General features: G+C 43.9%; 1 protein-coding gene across 1 annotated transcript in view; it reads left to right on the top strand.

The window, feature by feature from the left end:
- Positions 1-9,867: 9,867 nt before the first annotated feature.
- Positions 9,868-26,613, top strand: part of LOC137324898 (cytochrome P450 2J2-like) — a 38,470-nt gene continuing 21,724 nt past the window's right edge. Inside the window, exons 1-4 of the mRNA XM_067989591.1 lie at positions 9,868-10,037; positions 13,162-13,324; positions 14,988-15,149; positions 25,247-25,382. Of these exons, the coding sequence (XP_067845692.1) occupies positions 9,873-10,037; positions 13,162-13,324; positions 14,988-15,149; positions 25,247-25,382 (626 nt within the window). The 5' untranslated portion in view covers positions 9,868-9,872. The remainder of the gene's footprint in view (positions 10,038-13,161; positions 13,325-14,987; positions 15,150-25,246; positions 25,383-26,613) is intronic.

Raw genomic sequence — 26,613 nt, 5'->3', positions numbered from 1 at the left:
TGTTGGGACCCTTGAGCTGCTTGTGCCCACTGACTTCTGGATGCTTGAGCTTGCAAGGGCCCAGCTGCAAACCGCTGCATCTTGGCCACTGCTGGTGCAGTTTGGCCCAGCTGGCTTTCTGGCAGGTATTGGTTGAAGGGGTGGAAAGGGAGCTGACGAGCTGACACTCTGAGAGAGGGCAGTAAGTGCAGCTCCTGCTGTGCCACTGCTACTCCTTACTGGAGAGCAGATTGCAGGAGATGTGTGATGCCTTGCCAGGCCCTATTTATTCAGTTCACCTGCCTTTCCAAGGTAGAATCCAGGGTCGGGATGGCTGTCGTTTGAGCTTCCACCAAAGTTGCACAGGCTGGTCACATTGAATCCTGGGTGTGAGGACTCGGCTGAAGCGTCTGAGGTAGACTGAAGAGTGGTGATGCCATGTAAGATTACATCACGTACGCTGAAAGCAGACTCCTCTATACTTTCAGCCATGGTGTTGAAACCCCTTGGCATGTCTTCCAATGTTTTCACAGCTAGACTCCTGATGTCTGCACCTCTGTCCTCCTCAGCAGATAATACCTTCCCTGGATTGTCCCTGCCACCAAGACTTGCTCCTGCTCACTTGTGCTGGTTTTGATAGAATGAATAGGGAAAGACTACTTCCCCTGATTGGAGAGCCAGTGATGAGGGGTCATCAATTTAAAATTGTCACTAAGTGAGGGAGGATCATTAGCAGTACGTTCCTGTGAAGCACCTTGGGATGTTTTACTACATTAAAGGCGCGATATAAATGCAAGTTGTTGTTGTGAAATTCTGTACAATGAGCTCTGCACTGGATCCAAACCTTGAAACAATGACACTCAGATTTAAACCGTTTGATCTTTGTGCCATGTTGGGACCACCAGGACCTGTCAGGGGGCAACAGCCTGGACTCTGCCTTGTCACGTCAATCCCACAGTGTTTAAGGGCCTGGATGGGAGGCGTGTACAAATCATTCATAAATTGAACGAACATTGGGGGCTTTCCTGGCCTCTTGCAGTGCGTCTCAGTGGTTAAATTACCGCGTCCAGTTTAACAGATTGGAGAGGACTAGAGGACATGAGTTTAAACTATGGGAGAGTAGGAATAGACTGGATGTTGGACAGTTCTCCTTTTCCCAGAGAGTAGTGAGCCTCTGGAATACATTGCCGACTGGTGAGGTGAGCGCTGACTCTCTGTAGCCTTCAAGAGGGAGCTGGACCGGTTCCTGACTGGGGCAGAGATCACATCATTTAGAAGTAAGTGTCTTTATAGCAAACGCTTGTTCCCTGTGATTTCCTGGGCCGGTTTCAATCACCTGAGGAGGTCGGAGAGGAATTTTAAAGGGTATTTTTTCACTTATTGGCCGTGGGTTTTTTCTCTGCTTTTTTGCTTCTTCCAAGAGATTACATAGCTGCCGGGCGGGGGGCGGGGGGGGGGGGGGGGTGGAGGAGAGAGGGGGGTGTGGCAGGGGGGAAGGTTAAGTGGGGTGGGAGGAGGCTCGTGTAGAACACAAACACCGACATGGATCTGTTGGGCCGAATGGCCTGTTTCTGTGCTGTACATTCTGTGTAATTTACTGCTAATGATGGCATTTGATGATATCTAATCGAGCAGTAGGGAAAGTAATGGAATCTTGGAATGTATAGCTAAAGGGATAGAGCACAAATTCCATGATGTATAGCAAGAGGGATAGCTGTGATTTCCTATATTCCTAACTCTACATTTCCCCCCAACAGTCCCCCTCCACCCCTGAAGGACTTATGTTGAGGAATAGTTCCATGGGTATCACCTGCCTCCAGTAACTTGGCAAGTGGCTATTCTTCATGTGTTAGCCTAGACAGTCAGTGTTGACAGGGTGTTCAATCATGGAGGTATCACAACAATATAAAACTCCTTGGAGGGGCACTGAGCCAGTGATTTGACCCAGGTGGATTACAGGCATATCAAGCATATGGATGATCATCTGCAAAAATAAATGAGGGAGACCATACCAAAGGTAAACAATTTTATTTAATATAAATATTATATTGGAGGGAAGTGGGCAGTGGACAGATTTAATATTCAAAGTGTGCTTTTGCAATTGTTTATTCAGTAAGGAGTTGGACCATTGTGTAGACTTTGACCAGCTGCATATTTAATAGAATAGAGGACACTCCATGGAAACGATTTGGTACAAGTTTTGTTACACAACGCGTGAGTCATACCACTGTAACAACATTTTTATCAAACTTTTATATTTGCAATAAAGTCTATATTATAAATCATTTTAAAGCACAGAAAAATCTTTAAAATATTGCCCATTGCAGTCTTTGGAGTAAATGCAATGCTAAAGCCTTTGCAGTGGAGAAAGATGCAGCATTTGTATTTTGTTTGTATTGTATAGCTTTAGTCTGGGGTCATGTCTCTGTGTTAATGAAAAGTTGAATTGCAGCCAGAGGACAAGATAAGGGTCTGAACATTGTAGTTTAAAAAAAGACACTAAAAAATCAACTGGGAATAGGAATTTATTCTTGATTTTGTTTTAAGTTTTCGGGTTTTATTTTTCTTTGCATTATATGTCACCTTTTTTCTGACTTTTAAATCCAGCGAATTGGCAAAGATCAGGAAAATCGGCCCCATTGTTTCAAAACAGCCCAACAGGGAACATACTGTTCCACTGCCTTATCTGCTCAATGTGTCAGCTGTGGCTCAGCTGGTACCACTCTCGTCTGAGCCAGAAGGTTGTGCATTCAATTCCCACTCCAGCGACTTAAGCACAAAATCTAGGCTGACACTCCAATGCACTACTGAGGGAGTCCTGCACTGTTGGAGGTGCCGTCTTTCGGATAAGATGTTAAACCGAGGCCCCGTCTGCTCTCTCAGGTGGATGTAAAAGATTCCATGGTACTACTTTGAAGATATATATTAACGACTTGGATTTGGGTGTACAGGGCACAATTTCAAAATTTGCAGATGACACAAAACTAGGAAGTGTAGTAAACAGTGAGGAGGATAGTGATAGACTTCAAGAGGACATAGACAGGCTGGTGGAATGGGCAGGCACGTGGCAAATTTAACGCAGAATTTAAGTGCAAAGTGATACATTTTGGCAGGAAAAATGAGGTGAGGCAATATAAACTAAATGGTACAATTCTAAAGGGGGTGCAGGAACAGAGAGACCTGGGGGTATATGTGCACTAATCTTTGAAGATGGCAGGACAGGTTGAGAAAGCAGTTAAAAAAACATACGGGATCCTGGGCTTTATAAATAGAAGCAAAGAGAACAAAAGCAAGGAAGTTATGTTGCACCTTTATAAAACACTGGTTTGGCCACAACTGGAGTATTGTGTCCAATTCTGGGCACCGCACTTTAGGAAGGATGTGAAGGCCTTAGAGGTGCAGAAAAGATTTACGAGAATGGTTCTAGGGTTGAGGGACTTCAGTTACGTGGATGGACTGGAGAAGCTGGGGTTGTTCTCGTTAGAGCAGAGAAGGTTAAGAGGAGATTTGATAGAAGTGTTCAAAATCATGAAGGGTTTAGATAAAGTAAATAAAGAGAAACTGTTCCCATTGGCAGAAGGGTCGAGAACCAGAGGACACAGATTTAAGGTGACTGGCAAAAGATCCAAAGGCAACATGAGGAAAAACTTTTTTACACAGCTAGTGGTTATGATCTGGAATGCGCTGCATGAAAGGGTGATGGATGCAGATTCAATCGTGGCTTTCAAAAAGGAATTGGATAAATACTTGAAGGGAAAAAATTTGCAGGGCTACGGGGAAAGAGCGAAGGAATGGGACTATGTAGATTGCTCTTACAAAGAGCCGGCATGGGCTCGATGAGCCGAATGGCCTCCTTCTGTACTGTAATCATCCTATGATTCCAAATGCAAGTCTTTCTATACTATAACATTAATTAAATCAAATGATCACAAGATACTTATGGATGAGGGAGACCGTATGGCCCACCTTAATACAGTTATCCAAAACAACCCTACACTCACTCCCCCCAGAATTGTTGCATCTAATTGTTTCATTGGAATTCCATTCCAAGCGTTAATCAGCCACTGCATGAAAACCTCCTGATATCAGTCCTAATGTTACCTTCATCTAGTTTGAACATGTGTCCCCTTGTTTTACTCCCCCTGTTTAATGTAATATTCTGAATTAACTTTCTCCATACCATTTACTATTTTACCTACCTCCATAAAATCACCTCTCAGACGCCTCTTTTCCAGGCTGAGAATCCCAAGACTCCGTAACTCCTCATAACTTGGACCCCTGACACAAGGGATCAGTCTTGTGCCTTTTCTCTGCACTGGCTCCAGTGCTCGAATGTCTCCCTTTTTTCTCGGTGACCGCAACCGGACACAGTACTAAAGGTGGTCTGACCAGATTACTGAATAGTTTGGTCACAACTTCCTCTAACTTGTATCCTAGGCCAAGAATTTCCTCGGAGCGGCTCCTGCTCCATTGCCATAACTTCGCCGGAAGTGCATTTATACATAAACAAGATTTCAGAAGAGAAACAGGAGCAGCTCCGAGGAAATTTCTGGCCCAACTGTTTTGGCTATATTGTTCAATATTCATTTGGATTTGTTGATTGCTGCTCTGCTGTGGTTGGACATGTTGTGGATTGAATCGACTAAGACTCCTAGGTCTCTTTCCAATTCATCTTTAGCCGTTTCTACACCATTCATGAAGTATGTGTGTGCCCATTTTATCTTCCTATGTGCAATACTTTACACTTGTCTGCTATAAATTTCATCTGGCATTATCTGGCCTCACTTACATTTTTTTTTAGCTCATTCTGTAGTTTGTGGGCTGCCTCTTTAATTTTCACTGCCCTTCCTAGTTTTGCAAATTTAACCAACTTACATTGAGTTTCAGAATCCAGGTCATTGAATTAGAAACACTAAGCCCTGGAGCACTCCACTCGGTACTTTCCTCCTGCAGGCATTGGGGTAAATTTTAACCCCCAAGAACGGGTGTGTTGGGGACGGGTGGGCAGTAAAATACTCAGTTTTCGGAGCAGGACTGCATTCTGGTTCCAATGCGCCCACTTCCATGTTTGACCCAGACGGGTTTGGATGCACATGCACTTCTGATACCCGGAATTCCCGCCAGCACTTAAAGCCATCAGGCCAATATTTAAAGGGCCAATTTAGATCTTTAAAGTACTTAATGCCATTAACATTTTGTGTATTGAGTTACACAAATCATTTCAACTTCTGCTGAACGTGTCTCCCGTGGCCTCTGAAACACGCCATGGAAACGGAGGCGAGTTGTAGCCGACCCTCACTTTAAACCAGCGATTAACATGTGAAGAAAAGGTGAGTTTTTGCAGCAGGGCAGTCAGTTCTCTCAGACAACTCTTTGACTGGAAGATTTTTGTGTTTAGACTGAGATTTCTTTATTCACGCTGAGAATTCTTGTGTTCAGACATACCTACCTACACTTTGGACCCCCTCAAGACAACATCAGGATTTATTCAACAGTACATCTGAGGAGAGGCACATCACCTTCAGGCACGGCGTGCAGTTCTGGGAGCTGCAGGTCCACAAGACAGAGGTGCGCCACAAGGACCTGCAGAAGAGCAGAGAGGGAGCCAATGGAGGGGCCGATGTTGCAGGAGGCACTACCCACGAGAGGTCTAAAGGCAGAGGCTGAGACCTCCTTTCCTGGACCTCTCTGAAGAGCAGTGTCTGCGCAGGCCCAGATTGAGTTGCCAGGTGGTCTCAGACATCTGCACGCTCCTTCATGCAGAGCTGCTCCTGGCTGCATCTGTGCAGGGGCAGAATCAGCCATCGGAAGAGAAGGCAGCAGTGCGGACACTGGTTCGGGGGGATGCAATGGGTGAGACGGGGTGCGCTTTGAGTGGAGTCCCCACTTCCATGTCCTCTTGCGCCATCATACCTCTCCTGGGCCAGGGCCACATCACTTCTACCACTCTGCTGGACAACAGCTTGGAGCACATCTGTAACGTGTTCTAAAGCCACGGCTAGAGTGTCTGCCTGTTTAAAGCGACAGACATGTTGGCATCCTGTGTCTTCACGGCCGTTGTCATGGCCTGAATGTACCTAGGACAAAGGAAGATGGTAGTGGTTGTTGGAGGTCAATCATCTCAGCCCCAGGACATTGCTGCAGGAGTTCCTCAGGGCAGTGTCATAGGCCCAACCATCTTCAGCTGCTTCATCAATGACCTTCCCTCCATCATAAGGTCAGAAATGGGGATGTTCGCTGATGATTGCACAGTGTTCAGTTCCATTCACAACCCCTCAGATAATGAAGCAGTCTGAGCCCGCATGCAGCAAGACCTGGACAACATCCAGGCTTGGGCTCATAAGTGGCAAGTAACATTCACGCCAGACAAGTGCCAGGCAATGACCATCTCCAATAAGAGAGAGTCTAACTACCTCCCCGTGACATTCAACGGCATTACCATCGCCAAATCCTTTACCATGAACATCCTGGGGGTCACCATTGACCAGAAACTTAACTGGATCAGCCATATAAATACTGTGGCTACAGGAGCAGGTCAGAGGCTGGGTATTCTGCAGCGAGTGACTCACCTCCTGACTCCCCAAAGCCTTTCCACCATCTACAAGGCACAAGTCAGGAGTGTGATGGAATACTCTCCACTTACCTGGATGAGTGCAGCTCCAACAACACTCAGGAAGCTCGACACCATCCAGGTGGCACCCAATCCACCAACCTAAACATTCATTCCCTTCACCACCAGCGTACAGTGGCTGCAGTGTGTACCATCCACAGGATGCACTGCAGCAACTCGCCAAGGCTTCTTCGACAGCACCACCCAAACCCGCAACCTCTACCACCTAGAAGGACAAGAGCAGCAGGTACATGGGAACAACACCACCTGCACGTTCCCCTCCAAGTCACACACTATCCTGACTTGGAAATATATCACCGTTCCTTCATCGTTGCTGGGTCAAAATCCTGGAACTCCCTTCCTAACAGCACTGTGGGAGAACCTTCACCACACGGACTGCAGCAGTTCAAGAAGGCGGCTCACCACCACCTTCTCAAGGGCAATTAGGGATAGGCAATAAATGCCGGCCTCGCCAGCGACACCCACATCCCATGAACGAATAAAAAAAAAGAACAGACGTGTGAGTGAGTGAGGGTGAGGGGGTCACCCAATGGATATGTTGCTTTGGGTGAGGCTGCCAATGAAAGAGATGCATCAGAGAGTGAGTATCAGACATATTCATGATATTGTATCAGGATTGGGGTGAGTGGAAATGGTGGGTTCACAAATGGGGAGGTGAGGAAGTGTGCAGAAAGTGAAGGTAAGTTGATAATGAGACTTATGTGGGTGTGAGGAGTGATGTGATGGAGTAGGCTTGGCAGGACAGAGTGAGAGGGGTGATTAATGTACACCACAGGGTGTAGGTGAATCAGTAACTGTACTCACTTTTCCTGACCTGGTTAGGTCATTAAAGTGCTTCCTGCATTGAATCCACATCCTTGTGACGGTGCTTCTGCTGCTCAGCTCCTCTACACCTTGCGCCAGGCCTTCTTGGTGGTAGAGGCAGGGCATTTCCTCCGATCAGCCAGGTACAGTATGTCCCTTCTGCTCCTCATATCAGCCAGTAGCAACTCAAGCGAAGAGTTGTTGAACTGGAGTGCTGCCTCAGTCCTTTGGTGCTCCATATCTGCAAAATCCTCCTTTCTCCCTCAAAATCCATGATTGCAATGGCCCTTTAAATACACCAGTTCTCATTCGGGTACATAGTACACCCATTGCGCAGCTTGGAGACATGAAACCCGGAAGTTATATTAAGGACCTTCAATTGAATCACGATCGCTCGAGTGAATGCATGCAAAGTTTCCCACGCAACTATTCACAACCCCCCCCCCCAGCTAAGTCCCCGTCACCATGTTAAAATTATGTTCATTATCCCTCTAATCAGCACCCATTGTTTTCTACCCTTCAGTGAGATTCTTATCCATACCCAATTTTGCCCTGAATCCCCACAGTTTTGAGTATAATTAGCAATCCTTTGTGTGGAACTTTTGGAAGTTTAAGCACATACGGCCTAGGTTTTACCACAGTTGACTTGGGCTGTCACTTACTCAAAGAAATCAAGATTGTTGGTCAGGCAGGGCCTTCTCTGCCTAAAGTCAAGTTGACTGCTGTTTTCTAGGTTTTTGTACAGATAATCATCAAGTTTACTTCTGATAATTGATTCCATTATTTTACATGTAATTGAAGTAATAATATCAACAATTTGCATTTATTTAGCGCTTTTAATGTAGTAAAACATCCCAAGGCGTTGACAGGAGCAGTGCCAAACAAAATTTGACACCAAGCCACATAAGGAGATATTAGGACAGGTGACCAAAAGCTTGGTCAAAGAGAGAGGTTTTATGGAGTGTCTTAAAGGAGGGTAGAGAGGTGGAGAGGTTTTGGGAGGGAATTCCAGAGCTTAAGGTCTAAGCAGCGGATGGTGGAGCGATTAAAATTGGGGATGCACGAGAAGCTAGAATTGGAAGAGTGCAGAGGTCTCAGAGGGTAGTAGGGCTGGAGGAGGTCTTATGTGTCTGGAATTTGTACTGCTAAAACCTCTAAACAAAGGGAGATAAACTGAAGAGTTATTTATAAAGCAGGGGAAAGATCCCAGCTTTACCCTAATTCACTGCACCACTCACTCGGTCTATTTGTGTTTTTTAATAATCAGTGTCTCACCATTGCTAGATATCACTAATGGGGAATGTCTTGTGTCAACTCCATTGAAAGTAATGGGAGTTAGGACTTGAGATTACCCAACGAGTTTATCAAGAGCCACCCAACCCTGGAAAAACACACTTGGATACTTGGATACTCAGCATGTCCGGGAGTCACGAGGCTTGGAATCAGTTTTGGGGCTGAATTGAGTCTCACTGTGTTCAATAGAGTTGCTCTAGGGCGCTTCCTATTGGTGACATCATGGAATGGCCTAGCGACCTGGTGGTAAAACCTTGATTTTTTTTAAAACATAACAGACATGTGGTAGCATATTTTATATAAAATAGAGCAATACTTTAAACAAAAGTACTTCCGATAGAATAATCTTCTACTTTAAGTATTGTAGCCTTTTCAAGAATATACTGAGACATGTACTAAACACTAAAAAAATCTAGTGCATTCATGTTGTGCATAATGCACTACCATTTCCGTGATCGGTAAAGGAACACTGACCTGATCAATGATAATCCTCTGGCAGAATTCCAGCTACATTCCATTGTTATTGATATTAGTTCTTGGCAAGCCAATGCAGGAATGCTGAATGGCCAAATCGGCAAGGAAAACAAGTTTGGCTTCATTTTCAGTTCAGGCAGACATCAACTATTGGAGAACGTAATAGATTGCAGAGAAAGTAATTCCATTTTCTGGGTTGGGTTTATCACAGTTTACAGGGTTTTATGGTTTACTTTACAGTATTATTTTCAATATCTATTGCTTTTTTTGTGGAATATGATAGCTTGGAGTTTAGTGATCCTAGACGTTAAGTGGCTTCGTGCTCAATGACAGGTTTTGATCTGAGCTTTTCTAAATACCTCAATCACTTCTGTTCAAGATGTGGAGATGCCGGTGATGGACTGGGGTTAACAATTGTAAACAATTTTACAACACCAAGTTATAGTCCAACGATTTTATTTTTAATCCCACAAGCTTTCGGGGGCTTTCCCCTTCCTCAGACGGTGTAGGAAGGGGAAAGCCCCCGAAAGCTTGTGGGATTAAAAATAAAGTCGTTGGACTATAACTTGGTGTTGTAAAATTGTTTACTTCTGTTCAAAGAGCTTTTCCATCTGCTGGCGGGATAGTACAACAGCACTAGCTCACAATGGAAATACAGAGTCTTTCCTTTTTAAATTTGATGTCGGGGTGGATGTGCAGCCTGATTGTCCTAGTATTTTTGTTTGTTTTCTTGTTGGTGGCTGACACTCTCTACACTCGGGTTCCTAAGAACTTTCCACCTGGACCTGTTGCATTGCCCTTTATTGGTAATGCCTTTCAGCTGAACATAAAGGAACCTCATATTCAATTCTGCAAGGTAACTTGTAAATGCATGTCGTTGTTGTGAGAAAATAAATTAGTAAAAGTAAATTCTTTCAGAAAATATAATAGAGAGATTAGTCATTTATTAAACAATAAAAATAGAAAATGCTGGAAATATAATATAGGCTTGTCAACATTTTATGGTATCATAGTAGGTGCAGCACAAGAGGAGGCCATTCAGCCCATTGTGCCTGTGCTGGCTCTTTGAAACAGCTATCCAATTAATCCCACTCCCCTGCTCTTTATCCACAGCCCTGTGAATTTTTTTTCTTCAAGTATTTATCCAATTCCCTTTTGAAAATGACTATTGAATCTGCTTCCACCACCCTTTCAGGCTGTGCTTTCCAGATCATTACAACTCGCTGCGTAAAAAATGTTTCCTCATGTTGCCTCTGGTTCTTTTGCCGATCACCTTAAATCTGTATCCTTTGGTTACCGATTCTTCTGCCACTGGAAACAATTTCTTCTTATTTACTCTATCAAAACCGTTCATACTTTTGAACATCTCTATCAAATCTCTCCTTAACTTACTTTGTTCTAAGGAGAACAACTTTAGCTTCTCCAGTCTCTCCACATAACTGAAGTCCCTCATCCCTGATACTATTCCAGTAAATCTCTTCTGCACTCTCTCTAAGGCCTTGACATCCTTCCTAAAGTGTGGTGCCCAGAATTGAACAGAATACTCCGGTTGAGGAATACCAGTGTTTTATAAAGGTTTAGCATAACTTCCTTGCTTTTGTACTCTATGCCTCTATTAATAAAGCCCAGGATCCCATTTGCTTTTTTAACAGCCTTCTCAACTTGTCCTGCCACCTTCAAAGATTTGTGGATGTGCACCCCCAGGTCTCTCTGTTCCTGCACCCCCTTTAAAATTGTACCATTTAGTTTATATTGCCTCTCCTCATTCTACTGCGTTAAATTTCATCTGCCATGTATCTGCCCATTTCATCAATCTGTTTTTTGTTCTCCTGAATTCTGTTACCATCCTCCACATTGTTTACTACACTTCCGAGTTTCGTGTCATCTGCATACTTTGAAATTATACGCTGTAGACCTAAGTCCAGGTCACTGATATATATCAAAAAGAGAAATGGTCCTAATACTGACCCCTGTACACTTCCCTTCAGTCTGAAAAACAACTGTACACAACTGCTGTCTGCTTTCTGTCCCTTAGCCAATTTTGTATCCATGCTGCCACTCTCCCTTTAATCCCATGGGCTTTAATTTTGATTACCAGTCTATTATGTAGTACTTTATCAAATGCCTTTTGAAAGAGAAAATACGATTTGGTCTTGTGGAACCTCAAACTCACCATCTATGTAGTAATTCAAATGGTGAGAATCCTGCAGATTCTTGGGTACTTCCCTGTTATCAAATAATGAATATGGCAATGTTTCATCCCAATCCTTGGGTTCTGCTCAGTGTATGAGTGTAGCATATGAGTCAGTGTGCCATTAAATCTTTCTACCAGGCCGTTTGACTGAAGATGGTATGGAGTGGATCAATTATGTTTTATTTTGCACTGTTATAATTGAGTGACCAAATCGGAATATTTTCCTAATGGTGAGAGAAGAGGAATTGTGGAGGAGCAGAGAGATTTAGGGGTCCATGTACAGAAATCCCTAAAAACTAGTGGACAGGTACAAAACATAATTAAAAAGGCTAATGAAATGTTAGGCTTCATCTCTGGAATACAAAGGGGTGGAAGTTATGCTGCAGTTGTATAAAGCTCGGGTTAGACCGTATATGGAGTATTGCGTTCCGTTCTGGGCACTGCACCCAGGAAAGACATATTGACTTTGAAGGGGGTGCAGTGCAGATTCACCAGAATGATACTGGGGCTAAAAGAGTTAAATTACGAGGACAGGTTGCATAGACTAAGCTTGTATTCCCTCGAGTATAGATGAAGGGGTAATATTATTGAGGTGTTTAAGATGATTAAAGCATTTGATAGGGTAGATAGATAGAAACTATTTCCTCTGGTTCCAATAGAGCTAGGCCATTCAGGGGTGATGTCAGGAAGCACTTCTTCACACAAAGGGGAGTGGAAATCTGGAACTCTCTCCCCCAAAAAGGCTACAGATGCTGGGCTGATTGGAATTTTCAAGACTGAGATCGACAGATTTTTATTTGGTAAGGGTAGGAAAGGAAAGGATATGAAAGGTAGGTAAGAGGAGTTGAGATACAGATCAGCCATGACCCAATTGAATGGCAGAACAGGCTCAAGGGGTTGAATGGCTACTCCTGTTCCTACGTTCCCATGACCAGCTGAGATATAAAATTAGCCCCTGATTGGACAAAATCTTAGCTTGGAACCCAACTTGAATGAACTTCTGTATCAGTGCGTCGACCTTGACATCCACATCCATGGAATCAAGAGCTACCATGCCTGGATACGTAAGCATGCAGTCTACATTGGTAGTATGTACCTGAATGACGCCTGTTAGGCATAGAACCTATGCTATATATGTCACTCCTTTGAAAGGTTTGCTAATAATGGGTGGGCAATTAATATCACCCGGGTTACTTACCTGCCCTGGAGCTGCCAGGAGCTGACCATTTGAGATTTTAACCTGCTCAGCTGAGCAGGCAGTAAAGACACCTGCCCAAAGCCAGTGGAGTCCTTTTTTGTTACATACGGATAGCAGGTTCTGATGAGGTCATTGGACCCGACTGCAATTTTAACTCAACGACCTGAGCGGGAAGTTGCAGTGAGTTTCTCACCAGGCCAACCTAACAAGGAAGAGAATCTGGGCCAGAAGAAGCTCAGAGGCAAGTTTTAAAACTTTTTTTTTGACTTTCCTTGGGCGGCCCAGAGGAGTAGGAGTAGAGCAGAATGCAACCCGGACTTTAAAATTGTCTGGGTCTCAATCTGTCACGGGCGTTGAGAAATTAACTTGCCAGCGCAGTTTCCCGCTGGTAGCCCACTGACAGTAAAATCCAGGCCTTGGTCTTATTCAAGCATTGAAAGATTTTTGTTTAAAGTTTCACACATTAGCTTACTAACTATAATTATAATTATTTTCAATTAAACTATGTCAGCATTGGTGTGCAGGAATGGCTAAAACCTAAAGGTTACCACGAACAAACCAAACCTGTACCTTGTGTGTCTTTTGCAGTTTGCAGAGAAATATGGTGATATTTTCAGCCTGAGACTGGGAAGTTCTAATTTTGTCACCTTGAATGGTTTTAAAGTTTTTAAAGAGGCAGTAGTTCATCAGACAGATGCTTTTGCAGGACCAATATCAGATCCACTTGTAAACGAACTTCTGAAAGGACACGGTAAGCAGTTTGATTAACTGTCTCATTGTTTTTAGTCCAGGATTCGCAGAACTTTGAAAATTTCTACTTTATGTAAAGTATGCCAGTTATAACAGTACAATTTACAATGTAGGAAGTTTTTTTATTACTCAACTTAGAGAATATCATAGTACATTTTTATACATGGGGAGACTTCTAATAATACACTGCTCATGTTCAATAAAACAGCAATGAAGTCATTGGGGAAAACCCAAAGAAGTACCGTATTGAATTTCAAATAGTGCCAAGTGGACCTGGACCTTATCTAGGTGTTAGAGTGATTCGAGATAGGCAACTTGTGACATTGAATCACTAGATTCAATGGACTGTTCATTGAAACTCATAAAACAAGTTATAGTGACCAAGTACCAAGGTTATCTTTATACAAGAGAGGAATCAAAATCCTGGAACTCCCTTCCTAACAGCACTGTGGGATAACCTTCACCACACGGACTGCAGCGGTTCAAGAAGGCGGCTCACCACCACCTTCTCAAGGGCAATTAGGGATGGGCAATAAATGCTGGCCTCACCAGCGACACCCTCATCCCATAAATGAGTAAAAAAAAAATTAGGCACTCTGCACTTTCAAGTTGATCTCAAGGTCCCACCCGCACACATGCCAGCAGGAAAACTACCTCTAACTGTAAAGAACTTACAAGAAGCACACTACTGAGTTGGATCTCTTCAGTTATGAAAGGGAATGATAAAGAACGCCTTTGCGTCAATCCAAGCTATGTAACAAAGCCTTCGAGCACAACACTACTCACTTTGCACCATAGATGATGTTGTGCCTCAACCAGGGAAAGTGGAACTGTTCCAAGTTTTGGAGGCAAACAATGGGTTTACACATGTTGTATTAAGTGAAGGTGAGTGTGCTGACTACCTTTTCACCACCATTTGGAGGATACAGATGATTGTGCATGCATCTAGGAATCTGTCCAGCTAGTGAGGAATTTCAGAGAAAACTTCTTGAGGCACTTGAAAATCCAAAGGAGTTGTTGTCGTGGTGGATAACATTTTGGTCTATGTGAAATAAACTGCATTAAATGAACAATCAATCAAGTTTTTCCTTTAATTTTTTTTTCCACGACCTTCTCCCTTCGTGTCCTGAAGGCACTGACTCATGCCAGGGTACGGTTCCATGGGTGCCAGCAGCCATTCATCCAAGTGGCCAATCTTCATGAGCCTAGACAGTGAATGAGTTTTTTGCCCATGGAGAGCATCTCACTAGATAGGAATCGGAGGTGGGAAGCTCTGGCTGATTTGATTTACCTCCGTAGCCCAGGGCACTGAGGCCAATTGTAGTGAGCTAACTCCTGTGCTGGCTGAGATCAACTAATTCAGTACAGACCTGGAATCAAACCTGCAGCCTGCTGGGCTACTTAATACTAAGCAGAAGGTACCTTTACCCACTAGGTCATAGGAAGAGTTTATTTTCCACTTCAATTTCTTTTCAAAGAATATTCAAACTCATCTTTATATTCAGCCTGTGTACTTAATTTACAAATGTTATGTCATTTATTGTGAGATACATGTTGGATCACAAAAGACAAAATATTGTAATTCAAGGAAAATTACAGCCAAGTTACACTGGTGTGATCTAGAAAGTGTGATTACAAAAAGCACCTGTATTTTTCCAATGCAGGTATACAGTGTTCCAATGGACACGTCTGGAAAGAGCAGCGTAAATTTGCAGTAACAACATTAAGAAACTTTGGCGTTGGGCAAAAATCTTTAGAAGAAAGAATTCTGGAGGAAATTAAGCACCTTCATAATGCATTTGAGGAAGAGAAGGGGGAGTATCTTAGTTATTCACTTTTTGTTGCATTTGCAATGTCATTGTGTTACAAATTTTGGGTCTGCACTAGATAATCTTTCACGTTCAGTATCACTGGTCACTCCTGAAAGCATACCACATGTCACCTAGGACCTGGGAAGTACCTTTAAGAATCAATATCTAGTTACATGATGGTGTGACCTGGGGGCCGTAATAATAAGACCCCTTGTGTGTACTGTGTTCTGTGATCTTTCTTCTATCTTCTTGAAGCTGGGCTGATAAGCACTCTACTGAGGTGAGGACAATTGTAAATCAACTTACTGGTCTATTTTACATGAAATGTATGACTGAACAGAATATAGTTTTCATTCAAATTCAATCAATTTCTTATCAATGTCAAAATAATAAACTATGCAAATTTAGCCCTTAATCCTGCCATTACAGTACATTCCCTTCATCCCTACTCTCTGTCTCCTACCTCCCAACCAATTTCCAACCCCCCTCAAGGTTGCCTCCTATTCTGTGCACATTCATTTTTGCTGCCACGTCAGTATTCACTGAACTGACAGGCACTAATTTTAGAAACAAAGAGTTGTCTGTCTCCATGACTGTTTCAAGTTCCACTTTGCTGCAGACTGATTCTGACAGCTTGAGAGAGAGAGAGGGAAAAAGCCAAAAACATGATCTCTGCCCCTCTCCAGTTCTCTGTGTCTGGCCAGCTTGATTACCTGCTGGGCTCAATAAAAGAAACCAATACAACATTTTAGAGGTGCTTATTACTATGAGGTGTTAGAATGTACTAACGAGACCCCCCCCCCATCACCTTGTCTTGGACTGATATGGATAATAGTTTTAATGACTAACCCATTTCTCTTTGGGAAAGCCCAACAAGCTCCCACCAATCCTTTGTTTCAGCAGCTCTACACTTTATGCTATCAAGTTAGAAAAATATGCTGGAATTCTGGGAATTAACATTTTGTATCCTGAATCTGACTTTATATCAAAAACGTATTATAACTTAAGCTAAAAATCCCTTCCAGGCCAACAATGTTAAAATCTCAAAACATGACACATTGGGAATTCCCCTCCATGATCCTGCCCAAAATCGGGCGGGATTGTGGCAGAGAATGTTGGAAAGTTCAGGCAGTGAGACCTACTGCTGCCTATCTGCCCCAACTGGGATTTACCTCCCCCTCTCCCCGCTGGGATCGCAGCTGGTCACTCCTACCCTGCTTACTGCCTGATAATGCCAGTGGGGGAGGGCGGGACCTTTGTCCACAATGGATTTCCCTCCTTCTGTGCCAGTTACCACCGCTTCCCAGGGCTATGATGCGGAAGTTGGCAGTAGGCCTTGGGAAACATTAGTAAAGGCCCAAAGCAGGGAAAGGGCCTCCTTTCCCTCCAGTTAATTCCAGACACTGCTGCAGGCCTTGGTCTTGGCTGAGGTCTACAGTGGGAACCTTTCTTCTGATCTTCAGGGTGCTTCTGCTCCTTTAAGGTTCATCACCTCCTCTCCTGGTGTTGCAGCGGTGAACCTGCAGTGGCGCCACTGGATTTCCTCATTTGCACTGGCGGGCTCCCTCTTGACTTGCAGAAATTGGGAGCCCACTATGCATACGCAATAAATCCTGACACAACTGGGGCAGATACGGAGAGGCGGCAGAACTCAGCCATGAAGAAGAGAATTGTTTCTCACTTCTAATAATTCTGATGTAGCACATCTCGCCATAAACTCATGCTTCATATTAGCAACAAATATAATCTTTGCTCAGATTTTTTTAACTTTAGCCGAATCAGAAATAGACTTGTGTAATACTGTACTCTCTGTTAGTTAGTTTAAATCTAAATGGAAAAATCATAAAAGCAGGTTCTGGCAGAATGTGCTCACATGAGTTTAACTTTAATTAAAAAACAAATAATTTGTCAGAAGAAAATGTCAGTCATGGTTTTATCAAAGACATCCAAATATAGTCTACACCATAGGCCTATCTACAGGCCGATGGTCAGAGAATCTTCTCACTTATAAGCAGTTCCTCTAGATCATCATTAAAGGGGTCAGGAATTTTAAGTTAAAAGGAAAGGCTATGAATGCTCTTCTTGTTTTTATGGAAAGGTGGAGACTTTGAGAATACCAAACTGAGGTTTTCACAGTTATGAAGGAAATTGACAAAATTGATCCAGGCAAATAATAGTTTTATTATTCCTGTATTTGGGCCAAAAAAATCAAGTGAAATCAACTATAAACAAATACATGCTTTCTCAGATCAAAAATAAAACCAGATGTTCCTTTTATATTGGGTAAGTTCTGTACTTTCAGTGTGGAAATGGTATTATTTAAGCTTGAAATGCCAGAGATTTAAGGTGAATCCTGGGAATGGATATGAAATTGATTGAAGGGTAGGAAGCAGTAGGCACTTGTGAGAGGTGTTATGTTGTGGTGGGGTAATGTTAACTGGAGTGCCCAGAACTGGTGTTGGGATTCCTAAAGTTTCTAATTTACATAAATGACTTTGACTCAGAAGCTTAATCAGTGTAACTGGGGTGGGGGGTGGGTGGGGTGGTGCTAGGGCTGCTGGCTCCTGATACATGGATCTCATACAGCTGGCAGTAACCTCATAATAAACTTGCTGGATTTTTTAAGTCTGACTGACAGGAAGGTACGGTTTAAAAAAAAGGGTCTGCCCAGCTGCTGGCAAGTTTAATTTGGGGTTGTAGACCTGCAGGTTGGGAGCCAAAAGCATTGGAACTCCATTAAACCCAATATAAAAGCAGCTTTAGAAGGGCAGTAGAACTGGAGGAGGCAGCTCAGAAAATGTGAAATGAGTTAAACAAAATATGTGAGTGGGCAGAGCAATGGCAGATGCGGACAAGTGAAAGGTATTGCACATAGGAAGGAAAAATGAGCATGAATTATGTCACAATAGATAAGGTTGAAGTCGAAAGAGATTTAGGGGTTTTAGTGGATTTGATGTTCAAATATCCTGCCAGTGCAGAACAGCAATCAAATAGAACGCTGAACTATATAGACAAAACAGTAGAATCTACATCAGAGAGAATCACACTCAAACTGTATAGCACTCTGTTTAGAATACCTTGAGCACTGTGACCAGTTCTGGTCACTGAAACACAAGAGAGACATTCAAGTCTGGAGACATTTCAGAGAAGACCCATGACTTTGACACCCGGGAGGTGACTTTAACCCAACCCACCCGATGGGCAACTGACAGATTGGATCGGCTGCCCGTTTTTCACTCTGCCTGATTTATTATCTATGAGGTCAATGGAAAGTAAAATTGGGTTAGGTTAAAATTATACCCCTACTGTCAAAAGACTGAGTTATGAGAAAAGGTGGGGGAAACCTGGAGAAATATCATGTACAAAACTACAGTGGCTGTACTTCCAAAGTAGCTCATTGGCTGTGAAGCATTTTCAGACATACGGAGGATGTGAAAAGTGCTCTATGAATGCAAGTTCTTTCTTTTTTCAGCCTGGCAAGGAGTCAATTGAGAGGTGATCATGTAGAGGTATGTAAGATAGTAAATGGTACAGAAAACATAGATCTGGAACACTACTTGAAACTCAACTGTCAGTGTAGGACAAGGAGTTAGAGGTTCAAACTAGTAACAAGCAAATTTCGGACTGGTATCAGAAAGTTCTATACACAAAGAGTAATCAACACATGGAATGGTCCTGTGATTAGCAAAGTGGAAACAGAACAGACCGATTCTATATAGGGAGACTGTAGGGTCTTTTTGGAAAGCACCTTATCTGTATCTATATTGTGATCTCATGACTTTGTTGAGCTTAAAAATTATGTGTGTATTAGACCTTAGGTTGAATACTGCACAATGGGATCAATAACAATACAATTAGTTTGAACATCAATCACAGTCTATAACTGTTGTACAGTAAACCCTTGGGGGATTAAATTGGGCCGTGTAGCACCTGTTTTTTAGGCGCTATGCGGTTACCTACGGTTTCAAAATGGTGTCCAAGATACGCACACACACTTCCGATGGGAAATGCGCAGGACACCATCTTGGTAAAGGAGTTTGCGTGTGCGCCTAACGACCGCCGGCAACATACAGAGCAGCGAGATCATGATGCGAATCAGCGTGCAACGCTGATTTGAAGCCACCGCTGCCATTTTCTCTACGGGGAGTGGTCTGGCTGGTCTTGCAGTACTTTTTGTGTCATTTGAAATATTGTGCTGAAAATAATTGCTTCCAGACTCGGAAGGCATGGGAGGGCTTCCTCTGGGAATTGAACATGACTGGGAGAATGAAGAGAGGCCACAGAGAGCAGGACAAACAGTTAGAAGAGGAAGGAGGAAGAGGAGCAGGCCACTCAGCTGGAGGCCATATCTGCGGAGGGTCTTGAGGGAGCAATTCTCTTACCTCAACTTCAGTGACGACCAGTGCATAAGATGTCTTTGGTTCACTAAAGAGGTTGTGACTGAAATGTGTCAACTGCTGCAGCCACAACTGCAGCCTCAAAGCAGGACAAGGACAGCATTGCCTACGGCTGTCAAAGTGACCGAGGCTCTTAATTTTTACGGCTTTGGCTCCTTTCAGGCTGCTGCTGGAGGTATAAGTAACATCTCGCAGTTTGCAGTGCATTGCAGTATAAGGGAGGTCACTGAGGCTCTCTATACAATAAGAAACACATTCATCTCATTCCCTCTTGCCAGAGACAAGCAAGAGGAGCGAGCATAAGGTTTTGCACGGATTGCAGTCTTCCCCATGGTGCAGGGTGCCATTCACTGCACGCACGTTGCCTTGCGTGCTCCTCATCTGAACTTGGGCATATTAATCAACAGAAAGGGATTCCACTCTCTCAATGTGCAGCTGGTGTGCGACTACAGGCACATGAATACCTGTTATGCTGGCAGCAATTATTATTCTTTCATTTTGCGGCAGTCCTCTGGTCCACCTGTATTTGAACCAGCGCGGCAAGTCAAAGGCTGGCTACTGGACAACAAGGGTTATCCCCTCATGACATGGTTTATGACTCCGGTCAGGAATCCACGCACACGTGCACAGCAGGCCTACAAAGAGAGCCATGCTGCCACAAGGAACATCATAGAGCACATCATAGGCATCCTTAAGCAATGCTTCCGTTGCCTGGACTGCTTTGGAGGAGCCCCGCAGTACTCAACTAAGCGGATATCGAGATTTGTGGTTGTATGCTGCATGGTGCAAGAACCTCGCCATTATGTGGGAACAGCCCTTGCCACCGCCTATCAGGCGAGAAGCTGAGGAGCAGGAGCAGGAGGAGGAGGAGCAAGTGGAGGAGGAAGTGGAAGAGGAAGGGAGGCTACAATATAGACAGTCACTTTCTGCCAGGGCTTTACATGATCAGATTATTTATGAGCGATACCAGTAACCTCAACTGCACCTTCCCATTCACCAACAGTCCTACACTCCTTACCTTTCCTCTATCACTGACCATCACACCGTCCTCTTTCTGACAACACATATTGGTACCTCCCCCAGTTCGATGCAGAAATAAAAACCACCACCAAATGCAAATTCAAATCCAAATTTATCAATTCACTCATTAAATAATGCATACAAAATGAAACTAATCACCCTTGTACATTTCCTCATTGCCTGTCGTTTGTGTGCCTTTACCTTTTCTAGTGCTCCTACGAGGTGCTTCCCCAGTGGCTGGAGCATGGGTGGTGGAAGGTTGCTGGCCTCCAATTGAGGAGAGTGCAGATGGCTTTGGAGAACGACCTCGAGCAGCTCTCAGCCGGGAGGACCCGGCTTCAGACTGCACCACCTTGGCCTGAGCTACAGCAGTCTGGAGGGCTGGCTGACAGGCAACAGCAAGGACACTGGTGGAATGGCAGGGGTGGGAGCAGGCGTGCTGTCATCCTGAGAGGAAAGCAGGTTCCTGTTCCATGGAGCCACTCTCCTGGGGCAGTACCTCATCAATTCTGGTGATCTATTGGAGAACAGATTGCTGGACTGCTATCACATCTTGGAAGCCCCTTTCAATACTGGTCCCCAGAGTCATGATGGCAGCAGCCTGAGCTTGCAAGGCAGCAGCCTGAGATTCCAATGCTTTGATGGAAGTTGTCTGTGCTGCAATGGAAGCCGTGATGTTGGTCATCAGACGTTGCATCATGGTGGGTTCCACAGGTGTGCTGATGGAGGTGACCACCCGTTCCATATTGGAAAGGATAGGATCCAAGCTCTATGCAAAGCCCTGTGCCAAGTTGGAGGTGGACTCCTCCACGCCCCTTGACATTGTGCGCAAGCTTTCCAGTGCACCAAGGATTTGATTGTGAACGCCCATCAGCCGCCTTCTGTAGCCTGGGCCATTGAAGTCCTTATCTGACTCCTCTAGGAGCTAAAGACACACAAACGACAGGCTCTGAGGGAGTGCACAAGGGTGATTAGTTTAATTTTGTATGCATTATTTAATGAGTGAATTGATAAATTTGGATTTGAATTTGAACTAGTGTGCGATTTTATCCTCTGGCGAGCTGGCACCAGCGGTTTCCATTCCCCCCGCCCTGGTTCCTGCACACTTGTGCCCAGTGTCTCACTACGTGCAGATCCCTCCTCTATCCTAGCCTCTACAGTGTCAGTCTCTGAGCTGGCGGCTGCGAGTGTAAGATCGAGTGACGGTGTCTCTTATCATCACTGTCTTCTTCCTCTGCCTCCTCTGACTGGGAATGTTCCACTTCTTGGATATCTGAAATAAAAAAGGGAGAAGGGTTGGGTTGTGGTGAGGGGAGAGGAGACAGTGAGAAGTGAGTGCTGACACCATCTACAGCTTGTGAGTCAGAGAGATTGTGGGATGAGGGAGAAGTGGGAAGAGAGAAGGAGGATTAAGTATGCAGAGACCCTCATCATCAATCCTTCCAGCACTGCCAGTGGCCAGGCATCAGAGATGCCCCTTCCCATGATGGCCAGCACTGTCTCCGCATGTTCAGCCATTCCTCAAAGCATCCACAGCACAGATTCAGTTTTCAAACGACTCCCATCACCTCTTGCAGCCACAATGCACCTCCCCTTTAAGAGGTGTAGGTTGCCTTTAAGTAGGGCTAACCACTCGCAATATCGGGCCTTCTGTTGATGCATGCACAGGTAGCGCTGGCTACACGCAACAATCATGTAAAACAGCCAGTAGCGTGAATTTAAAGTGCTGCCTGCAACACAATGAACATGCAGGGGTTAATCGCGGACCACGATCCATGTGCCCGTTTTCGCGGGTTATCCAATTTAATCCCCATGTTATTTGAGGCACAGTGTCAACTTAGCTACCCCACTTCAGTGCATGCTGTGGTAATCAGACCTGCCAGTATAGTTCAACAACAGGAAACATAGCATCTGTACAGTGGGGATAACAATATTAGGTTTTTGGAAAGTTTGCACATTACTACTTTTATTGCAATGTGAAAAGTTCACAGGATGTTTTAGGTTTACTGGGTGGTTGTTGCTGCCATCTAGTGGTGATTTGGTGGTGTCCAAACCACCAGCAATTCAAAAGACCTGGCAACCTTGTGAAAAGGTGACCAGGGGGCAATCCTATTCAAAGGTGTCATTGGAGATCTGTGCAATATTCTGAAGGTCCGTAATCTCTGCAGCAAATACAGTTTTGATGGTGGCAAATTCTGTCCCGGCCAGGATCATAAAGACACTGCAAGCTGAAGATTTACAGCAAAGGGCAAACAGCTTCTCTGAACTCAAAGCAGGAAGAAAATCAGGTAATGGCGGTCATCAGACATCGCAGCACAAACTGACCTTGAAAAAGTTGAGAATTATGGTGATAATTAGTTTAACTTTTTTCTTTTTCTTGTACGAGATATTGTGGTATTCTTTTTTCAAAACACATTTATGCACCCAGGAGTGCTTAAAGCAGCAAAAATTGGTACAAAAGGACCCGATAAAGGAGACGTTTTCCTCAGGGGCTGATTGGACCAGTGCCAGGGCTGGGATGGGATGGCCAGAGAAAACCCTCCCCATTCCTCACTCCCTCCACCCCCCAACCCAAGGGTGCGCAGAGGCTGCAGTTTCTATTGGCATGGTGCCAGAGATGTGTGCAAAGTGGCGATATGCCATCCTACTGACCCAGCAAACTCAGGAAGGGCCAGTGCTGGATGGCACCATTGGAACCATAATGTTTCTTGTGATTTGAATTATGATTGATCCCCTATTCATCACATTGTTGGTTTTGCAGACAATATTTGGTTATGGAGCCATCATTATAACAATGATGCATTGATATAGTGCCTCCAACATAGAAAAATGTTCTAAAGGGTTTCACACAGACAAAATTTTAAAAATGGATGCCATACCACAGGAGGAGTTTAGGGATAGAATTCCAGAATATGGGAACTAGGTGACTGAAGGACGGCCATAAATGGTGGAGTGAAGAGTGGGGGTGGGGGTATTGCAGATGCATCAGAGGCCAGAATCTGAGGAATGGAGAGTTTGAGTGGTGCGGGGGTGGGGGTGGCTGTAAAGCTGGAGGTGGTCACAGAGATAGGGAGGGGCGAGGCCATGACGGGATTTAAATATAATGATAATTTTACATTTTTATTCATTCATGGGATGTGGGCGTCTCTGGCAAGGCCAGCATTTATTGCCCATCCCTAATTGCCCTTGAGAAGGTGGTGGTGAGCCGTATTCTTGAACCGCTGCAGTCCGTGTGGTAAATTTGAGGTGTTGGGGACTGAAAGCCAATGTAGGTCAGCGAACATAGGGGTAATAGGTGAGCAGGACTTGGCGAAAGATAGGAAACAGAAAGCAGAGTTTTGGTCGAGCTGAAGTTTCTGGAGAGTGCCCAGGAAAGCACTGGTAAGTTGAGACTGGAGGTGACAAAAGCATGGATGAGGGTTTCAATGGCAGATGGGCTGAAGCAGGTGATATTATGGAGGTGGAAATAGGTGGTTTCTATGATGGCAAGGATATGGATCATAGGCTATGTTCAAGGTCAAATGGAACACTGAGGTTGCACTTGGTCTGTTTCAGCCTGAGACAGTGCTCTGCTGAAGTGTGGATGAGATGCAATGAAGGAGCATTTGAATTGTGTGAGGGCTTGGCATGAATCTGTAATTCATGAAGAGTTTAAGGGGCAATATTTTGTGGCATGCAATCTTGGGCCATCTACCTGGTAAATTGAGTCATCTGACCATGCCAGGTTCCTTAAAGTATGCTGTCTTCTTCCCACATCTTTTCCCAGTTCCTACAGGTATTGTACATAGTGTTAAGCTGGACTGCCACTGCCAGCTAGGCATGGCATACTGCCATCTTGTGGGGGGAGTACTCAGGAATGCCAAATAGAACAACTCCCCTCACACCCATCTCACGTCCATTTTGCTGTGTATCAAAGAGAGGGGTCAGTAGTTGTTCCACTCCACCAGTTGTTCACAAACCTTTTTTCCCTTATGCCTCTGTGAAGTACCTTTGGACATTTTTCTGTTAAAGGTGCTATATAAATCCAAGTAGTTATTGTTTCATTCTTCCACAATGGGTTTGCTTTTGACCCGCTGTTTCTTTTCTCCCATAAGGTCTTTTCAAAGGTTGACAAATATTTAATAACTATTCTCAACTGTTCTAAAAGCTGGAAGAATTTTTGCCCTCTTATATTTAAAGTTCAGAGCCATTGGGTCACATTGGATATCCCACACTCTCTATCATCATGTTCACCGTGCCTGAGCTGATTTGCACAGAGATGAAGTAAGGACATTATGCTACCAGCAGCTGTTTGCTGATGTACAGCGATCCCACAATCACAGCGATGAGACCACATAATAAGTCACATATTCTTTTGTTCTTACACTTTGAAGCTGTACACGTATTGATACTCTCAACTTGCAGTCCTAAATAACATCTGTCTGTTATTGGAGCATGCAGAACCAATCTGGTCCTTCCTGTTTTTGAAGACCGCCTGAATCAAGTTCACATGTTGCAATATCCATCTTGGTCATTCAAGTTTAATTATGGTTATCCTTGAACGCCATATGCTTTAAGTGGCGCATTGTTAAAAAAAAATACAAATGGAATCATATAAATCTGCATTAACAGCACAATGTTGCACATGTGAAATGTTAGTTGAACAGGCTGTCCAGGTTACCTTTTAACTGCTCTATCTTTGTGTTCCTTTTTCAGGACAACCATTCAATCCTCACTACAAGATTAGTAATGCAGTCACTAATATAATCTGTTCAATTGTTTTTGGAGAACGGTATGAATATAATGACACCAGTTTACAAGAACTGCTTCATTCACTTAATAAAATTGAACAGATACTTGATGATTTTTGGGGTTTGGGTAAGGATGATAAACAAATTATTATATTTGTGATTAAAAATTTGAATATTGAATTTGGATAGATGCAAAAAGATGTTCTTAGAAATTATTTTAAAATCAGTCTGTATATGACATGAATTTATGATCGATGTAACTAACCATTTATAATTTTTACAATATCACCTGTGACCTACCTATCTGTATTGACAATTTTTAAGCCCAACTTCCAAACCCAGTTTGAAAGAATAGCAAGTAAAAAGTAATTTTATTCAGCATGAAAGTTGTGTAAGAGCAATTGATAAAGCAATACACTGGGGCTGATTTTCATCTCAATATTGCCCCATTTCCACCTAAAGGTATTGTTGTAGCACGATCAAAATCGCAGAAAAAATGAACCGCTAACTTACCGCTGGAGGTCCACCCATTCGGATTTTCAGGCAAACCTCGATTTAGTCAGAACTCCCCCAACGATTTCAAATATTCAAATGTGGCCCTTCAGTTAAAATCAGCCGGGGCTCCATGTCCCTGGATTCCCTGCGTTCACCACCTGCTTCGAGGCTCGCGTGCACTGTACCACCGCCCCCTCCCACCCCGCCTTTAAAATCGGGACCATAGTGTTTTATTGCTACTTACCCAATTTTAAAGTGCCTGTAGTTGTTGTACAAAGTTTTGAATTCTTACGGGACTTTTGGCAATGCACTTTTACATTATGGGAGTCCTCTAGCTGGAGGAGAAGGAGAAGGAGAAGCAACAACATGTGGAAAGATCCAACAGCTGCAGGGAGACCAAATAGAATGAAACATGCTTGCAGGAATACTGACCCTCCTAACAGTGTATAGGCACAGGACGACAGACCTACAGATCTCTGAAGAGCAATACATAAGGAGGCTGCACTCCTCTAGAGAGGGTGTTACAGAGTTGTGTCACCTCCTGCAACAAGACCTACAGCCAACTGCTACAGCTGGCAAAGCATTGCCTGTTGCAGTCAAGGTCACTGCAGCCATCAACTTCTTTGCCTTCATCTTCTTCCAAATTGCCACAGTGAAATTAATTACATCAGTCAGTCTACATGTTCTTGGTTGCATTAAGCATGTGACTGATGCCATGTTTGCTAATGAAAACACTTTCATCACTTCATGGACAAACTGAAGCAGCAAGATTGGGTTCTGGGGCTTGCACAGATTGCAGGATTCCCCCAAGTCCAGTGCCTCATTGGCTGTACCCAC

The sequence above is a fragment of the Heptranchias perlo genome, chromosome 9 (genome assembly GCF_035084215.1).
Source record: "Heptranchias perlo isolate sHepPer1 chromosome 9, sHepPer1.hap1, whole genome shotgun sequence".
NCBI classification, from domain to species: Eukaryota; Metazoa; Chordata; class Chondrichthyes; order Hexanchiformes; family Hexanchidae; genus Heptranchias; species Heptranchias perlo.
This window is presented reverse-complemented; position numbering and strand designations above follow the sequence as displayed.